Source organism: Apis mellifera, linkage group LG7, assembly GCF_003254395.2.
Source record: "Apis mellifera strain DH4 linkage group LG7, Amel_HAv3.1, whole genome shotgun sequence".
NCBI classification, from domain to species: Eukaryota; Metazoa; Arthropoda; class Insecta; order Hymenoptera; family Apidae; genus Apis; species Apis mellifera.
This window is the reverse complement of record NC_037644.1, coordinates 9,365,738-9,389,438: the sequence shown is the minus strand read 5'-3', so window position 1 is coordinate 9,389,438 and position 23,701 is coordinate 9,365,738. Positions and strand designations below refer to the sequence as shown.

Below are 23,701 nucleotides of genomic sequence, written 5' to 3'. Positions count from 1 at the left end.
GTATTTTATAGAGATACGTAAGAAAGATGTGAAAAGAGAGATTAAGTGAATCGAACGTATATATTTTTACTTCGAGTCTGACCGTATATCGACCGTAACTACTTATCCGTCGAAAAAGGAGAATATCTTTAAGAAAATCGCATTTACCTGGACACGGTAAAGAGAACGATGGACACACCGATATAGGAAAAGATCACACACACCCATATTTCTTTGCTCAGAGGATTCAGAAAGCTGAAAACCCCCGGTTTCTGTTTGATGGGCTTTTTGATCATTATACTGATTCCAAGCGACATGAATGGTTTACTGAAGTCGATCACTCGTTCACGTTCAGACGTGATTGTCATGGGGGCAATCGCAATATCCGCCTCCTGCAAATAAATACGAATAATCAATAACAATTTACAAAAATAAATTAACAACTAACTAACCGTTTAAAAATAACCGAACGATATTAAAATATTTCGTTTCGAATTTTAATTTTTTTAAAACAAATTTATCCATTTCGAAAATTTTCTTACAGAAAAAGTAAATTTGAAAATTTCTTTTTCGAAATTCGTCCGCCAGATGTAGCTGGAAAGCAGGTCAGACGTGATTGTAAAGAGCTTGCAAGCTCGAGACATCTGGTGGAGGAATTCCGTACTTTGTGACCAAAGATAAAACAGCTCGTTCATCGCCCATTTCGAGATAGAACTGGCCGATCAATATAAGTGCAATCTTTCCCCTAGTCGGGCGAAATCGTTCGGTCCATCCCGACACGCTGACGCTTCCGGGACGCTTTTGTTCTAGAAATCGCATCGAGATCTCGATGGACGTTTTCCAGAACGTTGATCGATTTCCCTGAAAAACTTACTTTGCGGATCAGCTCGCCGACCATGCCGTCCCAACCACCGGGAACGTCAGAATTTTCCATACCGTATTTACCGTCTTTCACTATGCGAAGTTCGTCTGGAAAAGGAAAATTTCGATTCGTTTAATTTCGAAAGTAACGAGATTATTGAATTGATAGTGGAATAGAAGTTAAGTCTTTTCGTGGTCGATTTTATCGAAGTACTTATCACTTTAGGGCGGGGTAACTAGGCGGATGCTTGTATCGATATTGCTTAATTCTTATTTTCATTTCTCTTTTGTGTGGATATAAGAGTGTAAGTGTAAGACGAGCTGTGAACTTTTATTTTTTTCGTATAAAACTTTTTTCCTTTTTTGGTTATCAAAAAAATTATCGTTTTCCTTCCTTCTTTAAATAACTTATTTCTTGGATTTGAAATTATCTTATGATTTTTATTACATATTGAAAATTCGAAAGCTTGTTTTGATAGCTTATTTTTCCTTTCGAGAATTGAATTGTTTTGATTTCTACTAGATTCAAGGAGAAAAGATTTTCGAAAGGATTGTTTTTGTTGTAGAACAGAAGCATTCAATATTTATATTATCTCGAGATGATACAATAATCAGAGAGGAAAGGGAAATATTCTTGCAAAAAGAGCTGACGAGTATAAATATATACTTACACGTTATTCCTAGTTTCTTAGCTATGAGATCAGCCAAATCTTTGCAGTAACCCTCGTAACTATCATTTCCAGTCAATATCTCTCCGCTATCCGATTTTTTCTGCATAATATACGGCTCCTCCTGTATACGCAATATTATAACGATGATCAAGATGAGTTTAAAAAAAGAAGAAGGAGAAAAAAAAGTCAATCATCCGAAGAACAAACACGATCCATTCTTACCACGATGGTTGTGACAATGTAGGTTTTATTCTTCTCGATTTCCGCGTGCGGTCGAAGTCGAATGTACTTTGCCGCGATTGCCTGGAATCCAGCCTCGTCCGTCCATTCAGCCACCTTGAAAGGTAAATCGTGAATAGCTGATAGTTGCTCGAGATACACGTTGCAATCAACGTGTATGCACGCGTGTTCGTGATTATAGATGGTCAATATTGTCGAGCAAACTCGTGGAAGGATCGTGAAAAAGAAAGGAAGGAAGGAAGGAAGAAGGAAAGAAAGCAATCTAATTGCAATGTCTCTATTCTCGCGAGATATGGTTGATTGGACATTTTGGAAACTGGTGTAGAGATAATGATGGAAAGGGGGAGTGAGAGATGGAACGAAAAAGAAAAGAGAAAAAAATATTTACTTTGACCATGGCGCTGTTGACCGTCATCTCGACAACGTGGAGGGTGTAATTGTGCCTGCGACCGTCATCGTTAAAGCGGATCTCCCCTGTCAGTCCCTCGATTTCCACCTGAAAGTTAAACGGGAATCAAAGAGTCAGGTTGTTGAACGATGTAACTGTATGCGGCTCTCGCTCTTTTGTGGGACGATGCCTGCGTAAACACTGGGTGAAAAAGGGGATGAATATAGAGGATGGTGATTCAGTGATTCGAGTATTAGATATATTTTAATATTCAATATATATGTGAATGTATTTATAGTTACTTTCCAAGATTTTTTAATGAATTCAATGGCGTCAATGATATATATATAATTCTATGTGTGAGAATGAATTGAAAATGTGGAATAGAATTTTTTCATTCGAATTTTCGAGAAAATTTAAAAATTTTTCGAACTCGAGCGAATTTGATTCAATGTCCATACGAAGGGATAATAGATAAAGGCTTATGTAAAAAAAGAAAAATCTAGAGAAAAATATTTTCATTTTTTCAAAGCTCTCCGTTCGACGAAATCGAATTTTCGAATTTGTTGAAAATTGTTCGATCCTCTTTCAATTCTTTTTTAAGAATTAAAAAAAAAAGAAATTCATTTTTAAATTTTTCCAAATGAAAATCGATCAAAATTTATCTTCGTTTGAAAAATTTCTCAAAAAACGATGATTTCCAGTGAACAAATTTTATACTATATTTTCGACCTACTTTTACACATCTTGCTCATCCAGATTGAACCTCTCCATCTTCTATCAAATTTCATCAATTTTTCAAATTTAAAACTTCCTCCCCTCTTTCGTAAAGCCAAAATATAAAAAATTCTTGACCAATAATATTTACCAATTCTCAAGAATAACACTTTTCTTCCTTTTTTTTTTTTTCTTTTCATCGAGTTTTTCAGACGACGAATCGACACGTAATAGGAGGAGGAGGAGGAGAAGGGGTGGCACTTCCGGTGTAACTGTACACATGTGTACATGGAATGGAGGGGAACGATCTGACATGGACGTAGGAATGCCGTTAGAGTCGGAATAACCACCAATTACTGTCAATGGCAGAGAGACGTCGGGAAGGGTCCCTGGCAATTTCGCTTGCCATAGGCATTCGAAATATATAAAGCACTTCCGTGCTTCAAGAATTTCAGAGATCGTATATGCGTAACTTTCTCACCCTTTTACAACGCGTTGATGATCACGAAAGATAAAAACGTAGAAAGATGTCGTTCGAAAGAATGTTAATGGAGAAATAGATATTTTTATTTTTGCAATTTGAAAATTGAATTGTAGAAATTGGTGGTTGTTCAAACAATTTCTTTTCTCAATCTTTATTTTAATTTTATTTTAATTTGATAAATATTGAATTATCAATTCTTATAATTTTCTCTCTAATATCTTTACTCGTATTATAAGTATTATTTTTTTATAATGAAACCAATATATACCTCTTAATACTAAAATTATTTAATCTTTCTTCTTAACTTGTCAAGAGCTAAACAAAATATTATATCATTTTTAATAAATCAAATTATGCAATGACATATAAACTTGAAGAGTTAAAAAAAGGAATATATATATATATATATATATATAAGTGAAATAAATAAAGATTGACTGTACGTGGAGGAGGACCCAACATTGAGATAAATAATTGAATGGGTGCAGAATTTGTGAGGACGAGAAAGTGAGATTCAGTGGAGGTCTGAAAATTGAAGGGATGTGAAAAAAATTTAGGAAACGGAGGGAACGGTGGTGGAAATAAGCTGCGGGTGGTTGAATGATTTATTGAGATGAATAGTTTGTTAGGTTTCTTAGATTTATGGTTTTCTAACGGTTCTCGTTGTTTGATCGTCGGTTTTGTTCGCTGGATGTCGCGGATGGATTGAAATTAATAAGTGAAATTATATTTACTTAAATCTTTGTTTCTTTTTCTTTTGGGAAAATTTCCGTTTATTTCTCCCACGATTTTTTGAAGATCGAAAGGCGATAATAAATAATAAAGTTACATTTTATTTCTTTTTTTTTAACAATTAAAAGAGAATTCGAAATTCATAATCCATAAAATTTTAAAGAGATTTATCCGGAGATTACAATTTATTAATAATCAAAACGACGTTTATTTTTCAGGCCAATTCTAGAGAGATTGGAAAGTGATTAATGAAAGCAATATTTATCTTTTAAACGATTAATATAATAGAGATTGTAATTGATATTCAAAAAAAAAAACGTTATTTAATTAAATCGAACAATTTGTAAATATTGGAATTAATGATAAAGATATATTTATTTTTCAAACGGTTTACAAAGATTAATAAATGAAGCAAAATTTTATTTTTCAATCAATTTGCAGAGATTGAAAGTGATTGATAAAGTTTGAAATTTATCTTTCCACGAATTAAAAACAATATTTAAATTTTGTATCGATCAATTTAATAGATATTAAAATCGCTGAAACGAAGCCATTTTAATATTTTTAAGCCATTTCTTTTTTTTTTTTAATCTTTCTCCAAGGAAAAAGGAAGGATGGATTTCACTTACTTTTCTGAGTAGCCTGGAAATTTTATCGCCATATTCGAACGGTGTCACCCAGCCCCGACTGCTATTGCAATCCAGCGCCCTGGTGCCGTTAGTAATCTGACTGCTTCCAGGAATTCCGGTCCGTCTCACGTTGCTTCTGTCAGGCTTTTTTCTCAGAAACTTGTTGAACGCCTCGACGAGGACGAATACGGCATCGTACATCAGCGCAGCTTGCGCCTAAATGCGAAAGGAATCGTAAAATGAGTGATTTTTTTTTCTTTTCGAAATGAGAAAAAGATTAGGTTAATTGCAACGTAAGAATAATTTTTATTCAACCTGTTTGAAATCTCTTTCTGCATGATCATATATCTTTATAGCACACATTGTCTCGTATTTTTGCGATTTAAAATTTCTTATTTAAATATATAAATTTCATTATTCTGATCATATATAGAAAAATTAATTTTTCCCTCAAAAAAGATATTGAAGATAAAATGGAAAGGATAGAAAATATATCTGGAAATGAAGAATAGAGATATCAGCTTGTAAAGTTAATATATTATCATTGGAGGGAGGGTTGGAATAAATTTTTTTTTTGTAAATATTTTTGCGATTCAAAATTTCTCTTTAAATATATAAATATCTTATATTTTACAATATTATTTTGACGATCATATATATATAGTTAGAAAAATTAATTTTTCCCCCAAAAAAGATATTGTTTCCAAAGATAAAATAAAAAGGATAGAAAATATATCTGAAAATGAAGAATAGATCAGTTAGTATCAGGTTGTAAAGTTAATATATTATCATTGGAGGATGGGTTGGAATAAACTTTTTTTTTTTGTAAATATCGTGAAATATTGGAAAAACTTTCGTTCATTCCAAAGTGTACATAAGTACGGTAAAGAAGAGGAATCATGGTAATTACAATGGTTTTTAAATTGCTTTCTTTTTCTGTTAGAGATACGGCTACTATAAGTACCGGCATGAATTATACATGAAGCTGTTTTCAAACCGGCACGAGAAGTATCGTGAATGTAAAGTGGGTTTCCTCGGATAATGTAAACGGATATATATATATAAGTATCGATGTACTAAAAATTTATTTATTTCTTGCTTTAACAACGTAATAATAATTTATTCTTCTGACTTTCTCTATCTAGATCTATCTGTATTTTTATGTACGATTGTTATTTCTAATTATTGTCTCAATTTTTATTACCTTCATGATTTTTGTTAGTCTTAAAAATATGTACACGTAATTAAAGTGTCGATTGTTAATATCGTTATTGAATTTTGTAAAGTAAAATTTAAATATATATTATAGCTAATGTATTATTATATTTGTAATATAATTTTGGTAGCTTTTTAGAAACGTGTAATTTCAATTAAATCGCGATACCGAAAATTGTTAAAAAATATTATAAAATTTCTCCTTCGATCGACAAAAGTCGCGACCGGTTACGATTCGTTTATTTTAATTCGATATTAAATCTAATAGTTTCGCTATTATATATAGGGAAAACTGAAAGGTTTGCTAGATAGCGCGCGACAATTCTATTATGGCAGTTGAAGCCAGCTTCGTGCCCAATCATTCACACCGCTGAATACACAGAATAAAATAAATTACCAATTCTGTCCGTCAAATCGAGTCCCCTCCCCCCCTCCCCCTCTATCAAAATTTGTTTGATCGAGACTAACAAAAATTCAGTTTCAAAAAACATCGAATCGATCCTCGCCAATAACCCAACCAATCTTCCATCCATCAATATTTCAAGAGACAAGCGTACAAGAATCAATTTTCACCAAGCTTGCTCGATCGTTTAAAACCTATTCTCCTAATAATAATTAAAACTATCAAAGTTAAACTCATAAAAATTCATAAAAATCAAAATACTTGTACCAGAAATCAATTACCATCATTCTTGAATAATTATTTAAACTTACCATAATCGAAGATATATTCAAAAATTCATTTTCTCCATTCATTCAAATTTCTTTAACTCTCAGAGTTAAACTTGTACAAGCAAATCTTTCCAAATTAATTGTATTATTATTTGAAATACCAAACTTGCTCGATCGCTTATTTATTATAAATATAATAAATAATATATAATATTGGTAAAGAAAAAATTATTGTATAAAATATTAAATAAAATTCTGATAATCATCGATTTTCTCTGTATCTTCACTTTACAACTAAATAAAAAATTAATAATAATCCAAATTCATAAAATAAATAAAATAATAATAAATTTATTGATATAAAAACTAATAATAAAGAAATTATCAACAATAAATTTATTAATAAACAATTTAATCTGTTGTCATTTAATGAAATAAAAATTAACCCAAAAATCCACAAAGTTAATATAATCAATCCATATTGAATAACAATTAAATCTTAAATTACAAAAAATATATACAATTCAATTTAAATTAAATAAATTTATTAATAAAATAATTATAATTAAATTTCCAAAAATTAAATTTAAATTATTTTTTATTTTATTTATAAATAATATTAATAAATAAATTATTAAAGATATAATAATAATTCCCAATAATAATTAAAACCATCAAAATTAAACTCATACAAATTCATAAAAATTAAAATACTTGTACCAGAAATCAATTACCTTCATTCTTGAATAATTAAACTTACCATAAAAAATAAAAAGATATATTCAAAAATTCATTTTCTCCATTCATTCAAATTTCTTTAACTCTCAGACTAAAATTGTCTAAGCAAATCTTTCCAAATTAATAAATTGTATTATTATAATAATACAATTTATAAATAATATAATATAAATAATATAAATAATAAATTGTATTATTATTATAATTGTATTATATTTTTGAAATACCAAGCTTTAAAATAATTTTTAAAACCTTTTTAAACCTTTAAACCTTTAAAACCTTTATAATAATAATTCCTAATAATAATTAAAACCATAAAAATTCATAAAAATCAAAATACTTGTACCAGAAATCAATTACCTTCATTCTTGAATAATTAAACTTACCATAAAAAATAAAAAGATATATTCAAAAATTCATTTTCTCCATTCTCAAATTTCTTTAACTCTCAGAGTAAACTTGCTATAAGCAAATCTTTCCAAATTAATTGTATAAATAATAAATCGTATTATTATTTAAAATAAATTTTCGATCCCATCACCACCAATTCCCAGTTGACGCTTGGTTAACAAGGAGGGAGGGGGTGAGAAGACAGGTCGGCCAGGGGACAGACGTATGCGGAATCACGTATGCGGGCGCGTGGCCAAAGTTCAGGAAGCACGTTAGGAAATTGCGCGGGGATCGATCAGGGATAATCGGGTGTGTTGGATCGTCTTTCGAGAAGCCATCGTGCGATGAGATCGAGCAGGGCGGGCGTGGATCGCGATAAGCTTGGATTCCGTCCGTGCCGATCGTTCGGGTTGCGCGAACATTCATCGATGGATTCGCGATCGGTAAAACTGGTACGATGGACGTGCGAGCGGGTTGATAGCGGGACGCGGTTACGATTATGGCCGGATGAAATTCGTGGTTCAGCTTTATACAGCTTTTCGGAATATCCTTGGAGTGAAACCGTCGGAAAATCGATATTTGATTCTTTTTGTCGGAGAGTGCCATCCGTACGATATTTCGAAATCGAAGGGAAAAGTTAGCGGGGAAGATTGTAATTGGAAAAATGAATATATTGAAAAATTTGGTGAAAGTTAAATCGAAGGAGAGGAAATCTTATTCGATGTGTATTCGTAAGATAAATACGTGAAAAGGCAATTGTGTGCAACTAATTTAATTTAATATAGCAACAAACATCGAGAAAAAAAAAAGGAACACGATGAGTTGTGAGACATCGTGAGATTTATTTTGGACTAACGATTTTCGATATTCGTTTTAAATATTGGCGAGTTTGTATAAACGATATCATATGATTTTTTTAAAATTATCGTCCAATATGCAAAATACAAGAATTCGAAAATAATTTATAGGGATGTGAATTTATGAATATTCCATATTAAATTGTTCTCAGGATCTCGTATTATCGATATGGACGAAGGAATTTTAAAATATTTTGTAACATGTATACATCGTCGAATTGAAGAACTCGATGGAGAAGATGATAAGAATGAAAATATATTTACAATTTGTAAAAAATTTTCCACGAGAACGATTACAAGTGAATATTTTCATTCTGTATCTTCTTTTTAATTACTTTTTAATTTTTACAGACTTGAAAATACAATTTGAAATAAATTTTTAAAATATTGAAAAATATTCTTCGATCGTACGATTTTTTTTTTTCTGTCGAATTTATTCACCTCGAATTTTTTTTCTATTTAAATACAGAAAAAAAACTGTGCATAACTTTTGTCAATTTTAAACGTCAATTTTATCAATTTCAACGAGTTTCGTTAAACTCGTATTATTATTATAAATTGTCTTTCTCTCTTTAGCTTTTGAATTTAATATTTATCTTTTCTATTCACTTTCTGTACATTTCGAAATAAAATCGATCGATCGATAATAATTTTAACATTTTGTCAAATTGCGTAGATTTATTGTCGATTTTAAATAGGTTATTATACCTTTGAATCCAGCAAATTGCTACCACTTTTTTCGAAATATTAAAGCATTTTCCCAAAAAACATGAAACATGAAATTTTCTCACCCAATTTTTAATTATTATATCTTTATACTTATTAATTGTATTCATATCTTAATTAAAAGATATCAAAATTTTCTTTTCTAGTATTATCTTCAATTATTATACCACATCTTAGAAAATTTAGAAGACTTTTAATCCTATGTGCCACATTATAATACTTTTTTTACATCAAAAAAAGAATATAATCCTTGATGATATTAATTCCTAATATCTAATTTCATATCAATATTTTATTTCAATTATAAATTTTCTTTTAGCAATATCACACGAGAGTCTATAATTTTAACTTAATAATTCCAATTTATTTTATAAAAAGAAAAGAGCTTCTTAATAACATTCATTCATTTTTATTGTACCAATACACTTTCACTTTTCTTTAAAATTTTTATTTAAATGTAAAATTAAATTTTCAAAATTTTAACCCAACCAAATTACTTCAATAAAATATCCTCTGATCCATCCTCAAGGATTACGTATCCCCTTGTTTGATTTTCTTTTTCGGTGGACTCGAGGCCACCCTTTTCGCATGCAATCGCTCCTCCTTGACCGTGCCAAGTATCCGAAAACAAGCCTGAAACCTGAGTAGATTGACGCGCTTAGGGTAGAAAATTGTAGTACTCGAAAGGTACTCGACAATATGGAGCTCGAATAGGGGGAATACTCTCCTCTTTTCGAAAATTGACTACAGCCTGACTGATGGTACTGCTTTCACGAGTGCTTTCACGGTTATTGGAGATTGGAACGGGGATAATGCTTGGTAAATTTCGAAGAAAGATTATTTCACTTATAGGAATCTGATTTCTGTATCGAGCAAAGTTATCGAGTAAAAATTCACCGGATCGGTTGTTTCGGGGTCAGAAAACTTTAAATTTGTTCTGTATAATTTCAGCAATAAATACTGAAAGGAAAAAAGAAACATAAACAATTTGTATATTGAATATAATATAAGGCATGTAATTTCAAAGAAATAGCAAAGAAGAGAAAAGATAAAATATCTGTGTTTCCAAAGGTATTTTTAAGGAATTTTTTTTTAAATTTAGAAAAAAAAGAATACATAAAATGGCAGAATATATTTAGAGAAAATTCTTAACTCTTATATAAAAATGAATACTTTTATATTTTGTATATAACACAGCATCGTTTAGAATACATAATTTCTTTAATATATCAAAATACAATTTCACCTATTATCAATACTTTCACGATGAAATGATACAATAATCTGATCATACAATATCTTGTATCACGTACTAAAATTATACTTTAAAAAATAAGAAAGAAAAGCTACACATAAGCAAAAGTACATCAACCCATACACTCATCATCTTAATCTTCTTCTCATTGTTAAAAATTTAAAAGGAAAATCGAAACAAATATACACATATACATCCAAAAAGAAGAACAAAAAAGATAAATTCTCTTCTCAGAAAAGAAAGAGAGAGGGAGAGAGGAAGGAATATTCCAACGAAACGAGAGAAAGGCGGAACGAGGGGTGATGTATATACGTACAGAAATGGATTCGCGGCCAGCTCCTTGAGACGTGGCCGGGTCTAGGCGGTGCCATCCAGCCAGGAAATCTTTAACGTAGGGCCGTGTCGCGTCCACGATGCGAAATCCGGTGATGTTGATGGCCCCGTACTCGATCACCTCGCTCTCCCAACGATCGTCCATTATCTGATTGCGCGAAAACAGGCCGATTGTAACGATTGTGAAAGCTCGCGATGCAGGGCCCCTCCCCCCCACTTCCGGTTGGACGTGCGCGGAAACGAAAGGTGCACAGATACGGGCAATTTGCCGGCGTCGACAAAAGCAAAATAGAATTTATCCGATTCTGAGATCACTCTCAGTTTGCTTTTCCAGATAATATAAAATGAAGAGTATGAAATTTTATTTCATTGGAATTTTTCCCTCTAAAAATTGTGGCGAAAACTTTGACAATGAATAGGGAATTAGAGAATTTTGGGAGTTTCTTACCAATCCGCTTAACAAGTAGTGGTACGTCCTTTTTCCAAGCGCGACGTCCCTCACGTGGCTTACCACGATATCCTTTGCCATGTCCGTGGGACAGTCGAGTACGACGTATTTGTTACTCCATCTGCGAAGATTTAAATATTTGATAAACGTAAGTAAATTAATCAAGCGTTATTTTTAATACAAGTAGTATAGGATGGGTATGACGAGCAAGTAGTACAGATCGATTATTATCGCAACTCAGAAATACGTGTAAATAAAAAGAGTTTGAAAAAATAAATTCAATTGAGATATAATTTTTTCAATACACATATGAAATCTCCATATAAAATATAATGAAATATATTTTCCAAATAAATTGTATTATATTTATTCAAAGAAAAGTATTAGTATTTGTAAACAAATTCATTGATAAAAAAAATTCGCGTTATAAATATCACTTCGTTCGAATGAAACGGTATTTACGACCAGTATAATGTGAACTTCTCTCTCATACAGAGAGAGAAGTTCTAACAACGGTGGACAGATAATGAATTTACATAATTCCAGCCGCGTCGCTTCTCCAACGATAAAGTCTCGATGCAACGAGCTGTTTGCCTGTGACGTTTCGAATAGTTACGTTTTGTTTTCGGTAATGGGAATCGCTCATTCGATTCGGTCTCATTGTCAGTCCGGTTGTTGATTACCTGGCCCGTGCAAATGCGTGGCCACTGGTAAATTGCGGCCGAGACACGCGATGATCACCGCCCCTATTCTATCACAAAAGGGTGATCCAAAAAGTCATATCAAAGATTTTGCTATTGTTTCGAGAAACAAAGGTTTTTAAACACTGGAAACATTTTTTATTTCATTCCACTTAAGATAATTTCTTCCCGTAAAAAAAAAAAAAAGTAAGATGGAAAAAGAAGAAATTTAGTCAAGTAATTTTCTATCAGTTGAATTAAATAATTTAATAATTTTAGAATATAAGAATTTCAGATGAACGTTTTATATACTTTCGATATTGCACAAATTTGTTTACTTTTTTTTTTTAAAAGCTGCATCGAAGTTATCGATCTTTATTGGATCACGGATTTATTTTTCAGCTATTGAATTCTCTTCGTTTCTTTTTTTTTTTTTTTAATGAAAATAACAATGCAGATATATTCAACGAGGCCGAATTAATCCTGGAAATCAAATGGAGCATCGATTTGAAAAAAATTCTTCTCCAATAAATTTCTTTATATATGTATATATATTCGAGACAATGGAATCGAAGCGAATTTCTTTCAGAATCGATCGTTGAAAAGTAATCTGGATAGAAAAATTTGCACACTCACCTGTTCAATTCCTCCAAACTGCGCAAGAAATCGATCGCCTCGGACATATTTTGTATTCGTTTCACCGTTTCGACCTGAAACGATTCGTTCCCAGGCTTCAAACCCTGATAGATTTGCTGCAGCCTGAGCAGACCTGGAAAGGGATGGACGAGATTTACAGTGGCCGATTCGAAAATTCTCTATGCGCGCTCGGCTCGGCCGCTCGTCATTACGCATTATACTATTCGCGTTTTCCGAAAATTATGCGCGCACGATTGCGCATCACATCGGCCGTTATTCATTGGCAGACGTTCTGTTTGGCCTGCGGTCCACGCCCCAAATGTTTCGCGGTGATTGCACTGGAACCGAATCTCTAATCTCGTAATCAGATGACGCGTGATCGTGTTTGACGTGTTTAAAAAAAAAAAAAAAGAAAGGAATTTCTATCCCTCCATTTTTTCCCTCCATTTTATAAAAAGAGAGCGTGTCGTTTTATTACGCGCGAATAAATTTTCTCTGGAATCAATGGATCCAGATGGATAATATTTATTATCGATCGAGAAAAATTGGAGAAAATAGAATAGGGACGAATAGAATAAAATATAAAGAATCGAGAAAGGAATGATTCTGTATGCAAAAATTTCGACATTCGTTATAATATCTAAATTTGTTAATGACATATATAGTTCATATAAAAATATTTAAAATCGGTTCCTTTTTCTTTGGCAAACGAAAAAAGTTTTATTCGAGGATAATAAAAGGAAAATATTTGCGCGTATCGTTTATTTTTTTCATTAATTGTATTCAAAAACAAACAAACCTTAAATGAAAAATGTGCTCTAATTTTGTTGCTAGAAAAAATAATTCATAATGTTCTACGTATCATCAAATTTTTATTAATTAAAATATCACTATCATATATCATTATAATATTCAATCGAGTCCAGAGAAGATTTCCAATAATTCAATTTTTCTTCCCCCCACATTTAATCCCCTATCCTGAACATCAATAATATCCTTTCCCGCTATCGAACGCAACACCTGTCACTCCGCCGTAACCCGAATCAAACCACACATATCTCACCCCCTTCTCACCAATATTATCGGAGATACAATTCCCGGTGACAAACCTCCAAAGCCCGACCCATCCCGAAACCGACCATCTTCCCCGAGTCTTCCGCAACTCCAATCAAAAGTCCGCTCCTATTCATCCGCGTCTGTTTCACGGAAACAGATATTAAACGCTCTCCGCTGTTTGCGGACAAGGGGTATGGCTTTTTGGGGGGAGAGGGAGAGGGGAACAATCGACCGCGATGAAAGGATCGAGTGACTCGTAACCGCGGATACGGGCGAGGGTTTAATGCGAGCAGAGAGGGGGTGGAAATTGAAAAATCAGAAATAAAAGGACGAGGATGGGGTTGGAGCGAAAGGGGCTAGGAAAAGTCAACAGAATCGGCCGCGTTTCCCGTTTTTTCGTCGCGCTTTTTTGCAGCGCGATGCGTGAAACCGAACTGGCCGGGGTTAACGAGCGCGTTACAAAAGGACGGCACGAGTTTCGACGAGTTTCGTGAATAATCCTTTCTATGTTCGGGACAATTCAGAATAGCTGCTGCTATTATTCCATTCCGTGAATGAAGACGAATGATAAATATTCGAATATCGATCATGATAATTCGAACGAGTGTAATAAGTTAAGTTGTAAATATTTTGTTATCGAAATATACTCGAACGATAGAGGGATAAGGTTGATTAACGAAATAGCAAATTTATTGTTTTATAACTTTGTTTCATAGTATTTGACGAGTAAATACTTTCACGTTAATTTTTTTATTCTTTATAATTATGTATTGCAGATTTTTACATGGTTGAAATATATTCGAGTATATTTTACATCAATAGACCAATTGTTTTTAAAAAATACGCAGTGAAACTTTGAAAATTTCATCATGAAAACCTATTCGAGAAATAGAGGAAGTCGTGCCATTGAAGTCACTTTTTGATTTTTCTCGATATCTCGATCGGTTGCTGAGATATAAGGATTCAAAGTTTCCATAGCGTTTAAAATAGTGCAGAAGTTATGAATGGGACCGCGACCCAGTGACCTACATTTTTTCCTGGAAATGCGTACTACGAACTCTTCTAGGAATCGCGTCTGTCGACTGTCTAGAGTTTGGGATAGGTCAGTCAGGTGAGCGCGAGCGAGAGATCCGATTATCCGACGAGGACGGAGATAGTAAACGATTAAAAATTACCTTTCTCTTTACACGATGATATTTCGGGAACCGGAAGTCGTATCGAGACAAACGAAAAAGCATTTTAAAGAGCAAGTTTCCGCGGTTTTAATGATCTTTCATTCATTGAGCAGAAATCATTAACTTCAAAGGTGTAGCGATTTAAAGTTTTTTTTAATTTTAATAGCGTTTTATCGGGTTTAAATGATTAAAAAGTCTCTTTTTGTTTACACGACGATATTTCAGGAACCGGAAATCGTATCGGAATAAATAAGATAACATTTTGAAGAGCAAACTCTCGCATTTCTGCTGATCTTTCATTCGTACAGGCCATTAATTCCGGAGTTATAGCGATTCAAAGTTTTCTTTTGGTATGACACTTTTCTATTCTTGAGTTTTTTGAATACGTTTGAATTTAAACATTTCTATATTTCTTAATGCTTGAAGTTTACATTTTTTTAAAAAGATTTAGTAAAAAAAATATATTTGCCGACTTTTAATTGTGAATAAGTAAAAAAAAAATATTATTTTTAGCTCGAAGAAAAATCAGCCTTATGAATAATTCTTTTTCTTTTTTTTTTACTATTTTATTAATTTTGTATCAAAATTTTGTAAAATCGTGAATACGATTCCTTTGTCGAAAATTGTCAAAAGACCATTCAATTGAATTTCATCCAGAAATGCGATATAATCTTTACTGGAAGATTATTCCACGCATGATAATCTATTCACTTTGATCTCTGTCGGCTCGATTTGAACATTAATCAAATTCCTTTAACATTGCTACCGTGCCGGAATCCGTAACAATGAATTCACAAACGGTCTTAATTAACATTGTTCACTATATAGATACTCGATATAAGAATATAATACCTTTCCTAACAATTAACCTTAACAATATCTTCTTATTCTTCTTCTTATTCTATTCTCGATTCAATCTCGAGAAGTTCTGCGAGATCGCTTTTCGATCCTGAAGCCGATAAAAGTGAAAATAAATTCAAGAGAAGATCGAATGGGAATGGTTCGAGTATGATTTGATAGGAATACGCCAGGTTTTCGAGAAAAATGGAATATCATGAGCTAATCTTTCAAGTAGCATCTGATATCAAAAGGAAAGATTTAAACTTATCCATATTCTTTTCTTCCAATAAAAATATTCACTTTGATTCTTTGCAAGTTTCACTATCAGTGTATCATTTTTTAAAAAAATAACATACGAATATAAGTTCAAATGTGAACACTCAAGTATTATTACACGTACATTTAATAATTTGCATCTCTCTCTCTCTCTCTTCTTTTAATCTCAGCTCATAATCCTTTCCACGATAAAATTCCTAATTACGCACGGTAATAAAATATTTAAACCTTAATGAAAAACGTAAACTTTACTTAAATTCCGTAACATCTTCCTTTATTTTTAACTCAATTTACTTAGGAGATGTGTATAATAAGACCAAATTAAATTTCCCTAGTTTTCAATTTCGTATAAAAATACCTTAATATATGTGTAATAATGTTAATATTAAAAAAAAGGGGGAGGGAAAGGAACGAAAAGTCTACGTAATCCAAAACCAAGATGAAAATATCGGAGGAAAATTTTTCAACGCGAGACGAAATTTTATTACATTAATAATTATTATTCACAGGAAGCAAATAATTGAAATGAAACGAACGAATCAAAAATCGATCCACATTTCAGGATGCAATGAATCCTGCGAAAGACAATCCTGAATTTATCGTACATTTCAGTACGTTTGATTGATCGTTATTGCGCGAATAAATCGATAAAAATCGTAATAAAATTATTCGAATTTTATTTATCGTCTATCCAATTATTTACATATGCTAAACTATCTCGTATCTTTGACAAACTGTTTTCACTGTTTTACATTACAGATAAAAGCGCGTGTTTGTCGATGAAATCTAACTTAAAAATAACGCGATATCGTTTCGAAATCTCACTATGCCTTCGACTCGAAAATACAACATTGGATTTCTTTAAATTCCACTTGATATTTTCTTCTATTTATTTTCCCTTTTCCGTTTATTATTCTTCCACTACTTCCTCCTCCTTTCAACGTTGCTTCTCTCAAGGGGATGTCGATTCTTTGTTGCATTTCCTTCGAGTGATTTCATCATTGTATCAAGCAAACGTTCAACTTCAATTACCAGATTGACGGCCGGAACTTCCGGTAGCCGCTTATGGGTATTTCACTAACAGTATTTCAAACGACGACACTCTGCATTAAGGACTTAACTCGAGGCACTGAAAGTAGATTAGAAAGTTTTTTTTTTTTTTTTCTAAAATTCTTAAAACGCCGAGCAATGGTTCTCCGTTGGAGAAATGAATCTTTTTAAAGGTTTTTTTTAACGCCATCACCGATTACTCGAATAATCAATAAAATATTTTCAATCGTCGATGCATTATCGAGGTTCGTTTAAATCTTCGTTACTTTAATCATGGTCAACGGAAAATTAATCTTGCATTGAAAGTGTAAATTTTACACCTTTTTCAATCCTTATCCCTTATCACGAATGTATCATTATTAATACGCGTGATTAAAAAGATAAATTTAAAATTTAACTTTTCCATCCATATTAAACTTTTTGCATTGAAATTTTTTGAAAGTACGCGAAAAAGAAATGGGAATTTTTATATTCACCTCATCACGGCCGAATGAATTTTACACGGACGGAATATATTTTTTAAAGCATTCAAGTTGCTCGATAATTTTTCAATTATCCGGAAGGGAATAATCGGTGAATAATCTTTCGAGTGTTTATAAAAGCGTGAAGGGGAGGTTTAACGACGAATGAATGCAAAGATCCGTTTAATAAGAAGATAGAAAGAGCGAAACTTGACAAACCTCGAAATCGCACGATTGATTTGATCGCCAGTTTCGAAACTTGACTCGTCAAGTGTCTCCAAGGATTTGTACGCCCTTGTTACCTGATAATTGAATAATCAGGTGGTCGAACATGAATTTGATTCACTCGATTTCTTGGATGCACAAGAGTGGTAAAGCAATTCTTTAAAATCCAATATTTTAAATATATTATTTAAAAAATATTGGAAATAATTATTGAGATGTGTTTATCAATTTATTTTAATTAATTTTACGTAAAAACAGATACATATACATGTATACATATTTTTTTTTTTTTATCAATAATTGAATTTAAATGAATATTATCGTTCATTCATGGAATACATGAATGTATTTAAATATTTCATTGCAAATATAACGAAGAAAATATTCATTAATGATAATTATTTATCATTAAATATTTATCACGTAATAAAATTAAATAATTACTCGGAAAATATTTTTATTAATTTTTGAAATATCATTGATTTTTTTCCAATTTTGTCAAAGATCTCGTCACGTATATTCAAATCAGTATATTTTTCATTATGAATTATCATTTCTCTGAATATATCTTTTCATCGCCACTTTGATATTTTTTTTGCGAGAGACTGGTCGAACATTTTTAATTAGTTTTCAGGTTTAATTCATATTAAAATTTGTTTAAAATTCTTGATTAATTAATGATGGATAATTATAGCGAAAACATTTTAGAAATTTATAGCTCTTCTGCTTAAACTGTAATGTCGTTTTAATTGGATGATTGAGATAAAATTGAATAATCGAGTAATTGAAATTGGCTCGATGAATTTCGTATTTACGTGTACCGGCCTATTGAATCAAATTATAAAAACAATTATTTTTAAACATATAGATTTTATTTTAAGAGAAACGACCAATATATTTCATTAAATTTAATTTCCAAGATTTGAAATTTCAAAGGATACAATATTTAATTAATTTAACGATGACGTTCATGAAGACACGTTAAAAAGTTAATCACATCTACCTGTTTGATATCTATAATCATATAATTATATTAATCATATACATTTACAAAATATTATACAAAATTTCCATTTTCTAATTCAAACAAATTCCTATTTTTGATTCTTTTAAAAATGTTTAAAAACACAATCTTCCGTATATCCAATACGATAAATTCTCCTCCAATTTTTATCCCAAAATTTTTTCCAACCACATTCTTACTCTTCTCCTCGTCCCAGGGCATCGTCATCCCCTTTAAATCACCGATACATTCTCTCTCTTTCTTTTTTAATCATCGAACGCGCGAACAAGAAGAAAGGATCGAGCGATCAACGATCAACACGCACGGCCGAGAATGGCCGTAAGGGATGAACACGTCAGTCACCCGCCTCGATGGTACGCGAACAATCCTGTCTGCCGTTTCACACGGCATTGGGCGTGCGGTTTCTCGTTGCTTGTACCTCGGAGACGGAAATGCCAACGTCGAAACAGGGGAGGAGGAGGGGGAGGAGGAGTGGTTTGGGGCGAGAGATGCCGTCCGACTCTATCCGCGGTAAGCCCCATCCCTCCCCCCCCTCTTTGCTTTAAAGGGGAGAGGAGCTCGTTAGGGCGCCGAAAACACGATCGATCTCGGCGGTGGATCTTCTCCACCGCCGAGAGGCGATGGATCTTGGCGAGATCCATCCGAGTGTCGCGAAATTTCAACGCGAGACGCGCCTGGATAAGTAAATTTTCGGGGGCGAAAATTATGGCGTCGGATGGAATTCCAGCAGGGGAGTTAAGTGAGAATTTCTGATGAACGGAGGGAGAGGGGGTTTTTAAAAGTAGGGGAGATTTGTTTATTGTTATTAGAGTCTTTCGAATTTTTTTTATCATCTTCGAGTAATCTTATCTGTTCAAGAAACAAGATACAGATGATGTGAGAAATTATTTCGTAGCAAAGATTCTTTTAGAATGATTTTTCTTTTTGAAGAAAAAGAGGAGAATTGAGAAATATTTCCATCTCGTAATTCGTTACGTTCGATGTGCAACAACAATGTTTCGTTGAAAATGGTAAAATAAAAATGAAAATTGAATTCATCGTCATCGATGATGAGCGATGTAAATGGATGATTTTAGAATATTTAAGCGACGTGATTTTGAATGGAGATTCAATTGAATTCAAGAGGAAACGAGGTTGTAGCCAAGGTAAAATTTCTGCAACGAACGTTAAACGTTTATTAATATTTTCCATCGAGGAGAAAACGCTTCTTGCGTGGATCACCGACGAAATTTTCTCGCGAGGATTTCACGGACAACGAAATGTGCCCTCGAAGATTAGCGTCGAGTGAAATTTTCTCTACTCGCGAAGGGGTTTACGTTCGAGCGAGATTCCCTCTAAAACTTTTCGCCAAGCGGAATTTCCTTGCGAGACATCCCCGTGAAACAACATTTTCCGCGCGAACACAGTTTTCGCATCAGCGTTGATTTTTTCTTCTTCTTCTTCTTCTTCTTCTTCTTTTTATTCGTTGGTCTCGTTGCCCGTGGCCACGAGACCAATTTCCATTTTTGATTTCAAAAATATTCGAAATAGAGTATAAAGTATTCCCAACATCCATATTGGTATTTTTATATATTTCGTTATTTGTTTTAACGAACGAGGAGGATCGCTCGTCCTCCATTTTGATCCCAAATATACATTCGAATCGTTAATACAATTTCTGGGTTCTGGTATAAAAGGAATAAATAACGTTAGAACGAAGCTTAAGCTTTTTATTGGGAACAAACTTTTATGCGATATATTTCATTGCGTTTTTTCGATCATTTAACAAAAACCAATTTCTTTAAAAATTTGTAGAATATAAATCCTTCATAGAACATAAAAATTTTAATCTTCCCTGAATATTACATCCAAGTATCTCTTAAACACTATTTAAAATTAATATATTATTTTATGTATTATATATTATATGTTATAAATTAAACACTATTTAAAATTAATATCGAAAGCCACAATATCGTAATACGAAAAAGAAAAAAGAAGAAAAAAGAAAGAAAGATGCAAACCATGAAAAAAAAAACCATTTAACACCATTTTTCCTTTTTTTTTTTAACGCCATTTGATTAATCGAATTCCAATAACTTCTTGTACAAAAATGTGAAACGGCCATGAGTTATCCAGGGGAAAAATGTGAAACAAACCAAAATTCCCCGATGTAAATATACATTTTTCCCAAATTCCCCGCGAACACATGGATGTCCCACGTATCGGCAGACGCACGATTTCTCCCGAAGATAAAAAGGGAAATTGAATTATCGATTGGATAATAGGTAACCGCCGCGTGGCAGTGAAAGGGGGGGGGGGAGAAACGCGTAGGCGAATGCGTTGCGGGGCGATGATCGTAACACTCGTGGAAGGGAAGTGTTTTATTGGGGCGAGTTCGTGATCGACGAATTCGCCTATCGTAAACTTTCCACCCTATATTGCTTTCCGCCGCCATTTCTCGTTAATAGCCGCCCCGTTGGAAAACTTCGACACCAAGCTCGCCCCCCCCCTCCCCTCTCCACCTCCAAAGATCGATATTCTATTCGTTCCGTGTGTCGAATTTATTAAACGATACAAAAGCTCGACGAGTTTTGATCTTCCGTCCCATCGTTCGAATAGATTATTTAAAGAAATTTTCGAAAAAAGTAAAAGAAAATTGAAATTTCTCTCCAAGAAGAAGTATTTCATTAGTATATGTAAGGATGTAACAGTTATTGACAAGACAAATGTATCTTTGGAATTTAGATTTAGTTTGATCTAAGTTTTCAGAAAATGGAAACTAAAAATCATTTTTCATTCGAATTATATTTCCTTTGAATTGTTTATAAGATTAGAAGAAATTTGTCTCAACGAAACGATTAAGATTAAACCCTGACTTTCAAGAACGTTTTACGTTTCTCTAAGTGTGTGAAGCGCAGCCACCAGTTCGAGGAAAAATTCTGACGATTCCCAGGTAAGTATTCCCAATACACCTGGAGAAACTATTGTGAGCTTTGCGAGCTTTCCAGACAGCAAATTCTTTCATTCCGTCTCCATAGAGCAGCGGAATCCTCGGAAACTTGTCGAGAAGTCGGCAACAACCCCTGAAATTCCTCGCCACTTGGACATCGGGGCAACCGAGATGCTCTCATATAACTTTCCACTTGTTTACAACAAGTGGGAACCTTCCACCCACTTTCAAATACCTAGATATCTTAAAATTATCTTAAACTTTTACCATTCTCTCCAATTTTTCACCCCCACATTTTGAATTTTCCTCCTTTCCTCTCTCCCCTTTCAAAATCTTTTCCAATCTAACGACAATATTTCCTATAACCTCTCTTTATAATAATAATAATAAACCTCTCATAATATTGGGTTGGCAACTAAGTAATTGCGGATTTTTTTTAGAAAATCAAAGAGAATTTTTTCATGGAACTAAATAACTTTATTCTGTAATGTGTTGCCCATTTTAATCAATAACCTTTTGCCATCTTTCAGGCAGCATCATAATCCCACGTTCATAAAACTTCTGGTTTTTATTAGCAAAAAACTGAATCAGGTACGATTTGATATCATCATCATTATTGAAATTTTTACCATTCAAGGAGTTTTGTAAAGATCGAAACAAAAAGTAATCAGATGGTGCAAGGTCAGGATTATATGGTGGATATGGCAAAACATCCCAACCAAGCTCCAATAATTTTTGCCAAGTGACCAAAGATGTGTGTGGCCTTGCATCGTCATGATGGAATACAACACCTTTTCGATTTGTCAATTCGGGCCGCTTTTCTTCAACTGCATTGTTTAATTTCGTTAGTTGTTCAATGTAGACAACAGAATTGATCGTTCGGTTGGGTGGTAAGAGTTCAAAACAGACAATTCCTTTGTAATCCCACCAAACTGATAACAAAACCTTCTTTCGACGAATACCAGCTTTTGATGTTGTTTGAGCTGGTTCACGTGGCCTGCTCCACGATCTTTTCCGCTTGATATTGTTGTAAACAACCCATTTTTCATCGCCAGTTATCAGTCGTTTTAAAAATGGATCATTTTCATTACGTTTCTTTAGCAAATCGCAGCTGTTAATGCGTTGCGTTAAATGCTTTTCTTTCGGTTCATGAGGAATCCATGTATAGAGTTTTTGAACATAGCCAAGTTGTTTTAAATGGTTTTCAATGCATGTATGCGATACATGAAGCTTCTCTGCAATCTCACGAGTTGTACTGTGACGATCCGAATCGATTATTGCTTTGATTAGGTCGTCATCAACTTAACTGAAATCCGCAATTACTTAGTTGCCAATCCAATAATAACCTGAAATAATAATAAACCTCATCGATCATCCAATCAACACCGATCGATCGCGTCTCGAGTCTTTGACGAGACAGTCGCGCAACCGATTGTAACACGGAGGAGGAGGAGGAGGATCCCAGGAGGATCCTCGAGACGAGTTAAGTGGCCAATAATAGCATTTAGTAACGGTGTCGATAATCGACATACCAAGGCTAACGACCCCCCCATTGAACCCGGCTTAATATCGTGATTCAACCGTGGTTAATCCCGGGGACGATAATTCCTTGTATTAATAACTCGCCGTTTCTTTCGAAAGAAGAAGAGAAAAAAAAGAGAGAAAAGATGGAGTGTAATAAGAGGTGAGGACTGATTACCGACGCGTCCCTCTTCAACGCGCCTCTGGCGATCTTCCGTCTCCTTGGTAATCCCTCTTAAGGAGCAGGGTGGAATATTAGGAAAAGGGAGAGGTTGTCCCTCGCTGATTTTTGCGGCCTTTTGTCCGCATCGAGTCTTCGTCGTCCCGAGAATTGGGGAAATTTTTGCGAGGAACGCGTCTTCTTTTCTTTTCCCTCGCGGTTCGTTGGATCTGGAAAGGGAGGCAGTTTCAAGAGGATTTTTTCAAAAACGAGGGAGTCTTAGGATCTGAAATTAAGGATAGGGGATGTTACTGTTCTATTCTAGAGGGT

The 23,701-nt window shown here is 33.4% G+C and overlaps 1 protein-coding gene across 2 annotated transcripts in view; it reads right to left on the bottom strand.

Annotated features, from left to right (window-relative positions):
• Positions 1–23,701, bottom strand: part of LOC411220 (glutamate receptor 1) — a 274,056-nt gene that overhangs the window by 12,119 nt on the left and 238,236 nt on the right. For both annotated transcript variants that reach the window (XM_006565109.3, XM_006565108.3), the window contains exons 5-13: positions 12,652–12,784; positions 11,336–11,456; positions 10,871–11,035; positions 4,702–4,917; positions 2,140–2,247; positions 1,734–1,847; positions 1,512–1,632; positions 854–948; positions 148–371 (exon numbers count right to left, since the gene is read on the bottom strand). In XM_006565109.3, the coding sequence (XP_006565172.1) occupies positions 148–371; positions 854–948; positions 1,512–1,632; positions 1,734–1,847; positions 2,140–2,247; positions 4,702–4,917; positions 10,871–11,035; positions 11,336–11,456; positions 12,652–12,784 (1,297 nt within the window). The remainder of the gene's footprint in view (positions 1–147; positions 372–853; positions 949–1,511; positions 1,633–1,733; positions 1,848–2,139; positions 2,248–4,701; positions 4,918–10,870; positions 11,036–11,335; positions 11,457–12,651; positions 12,785–23,701) is intronic.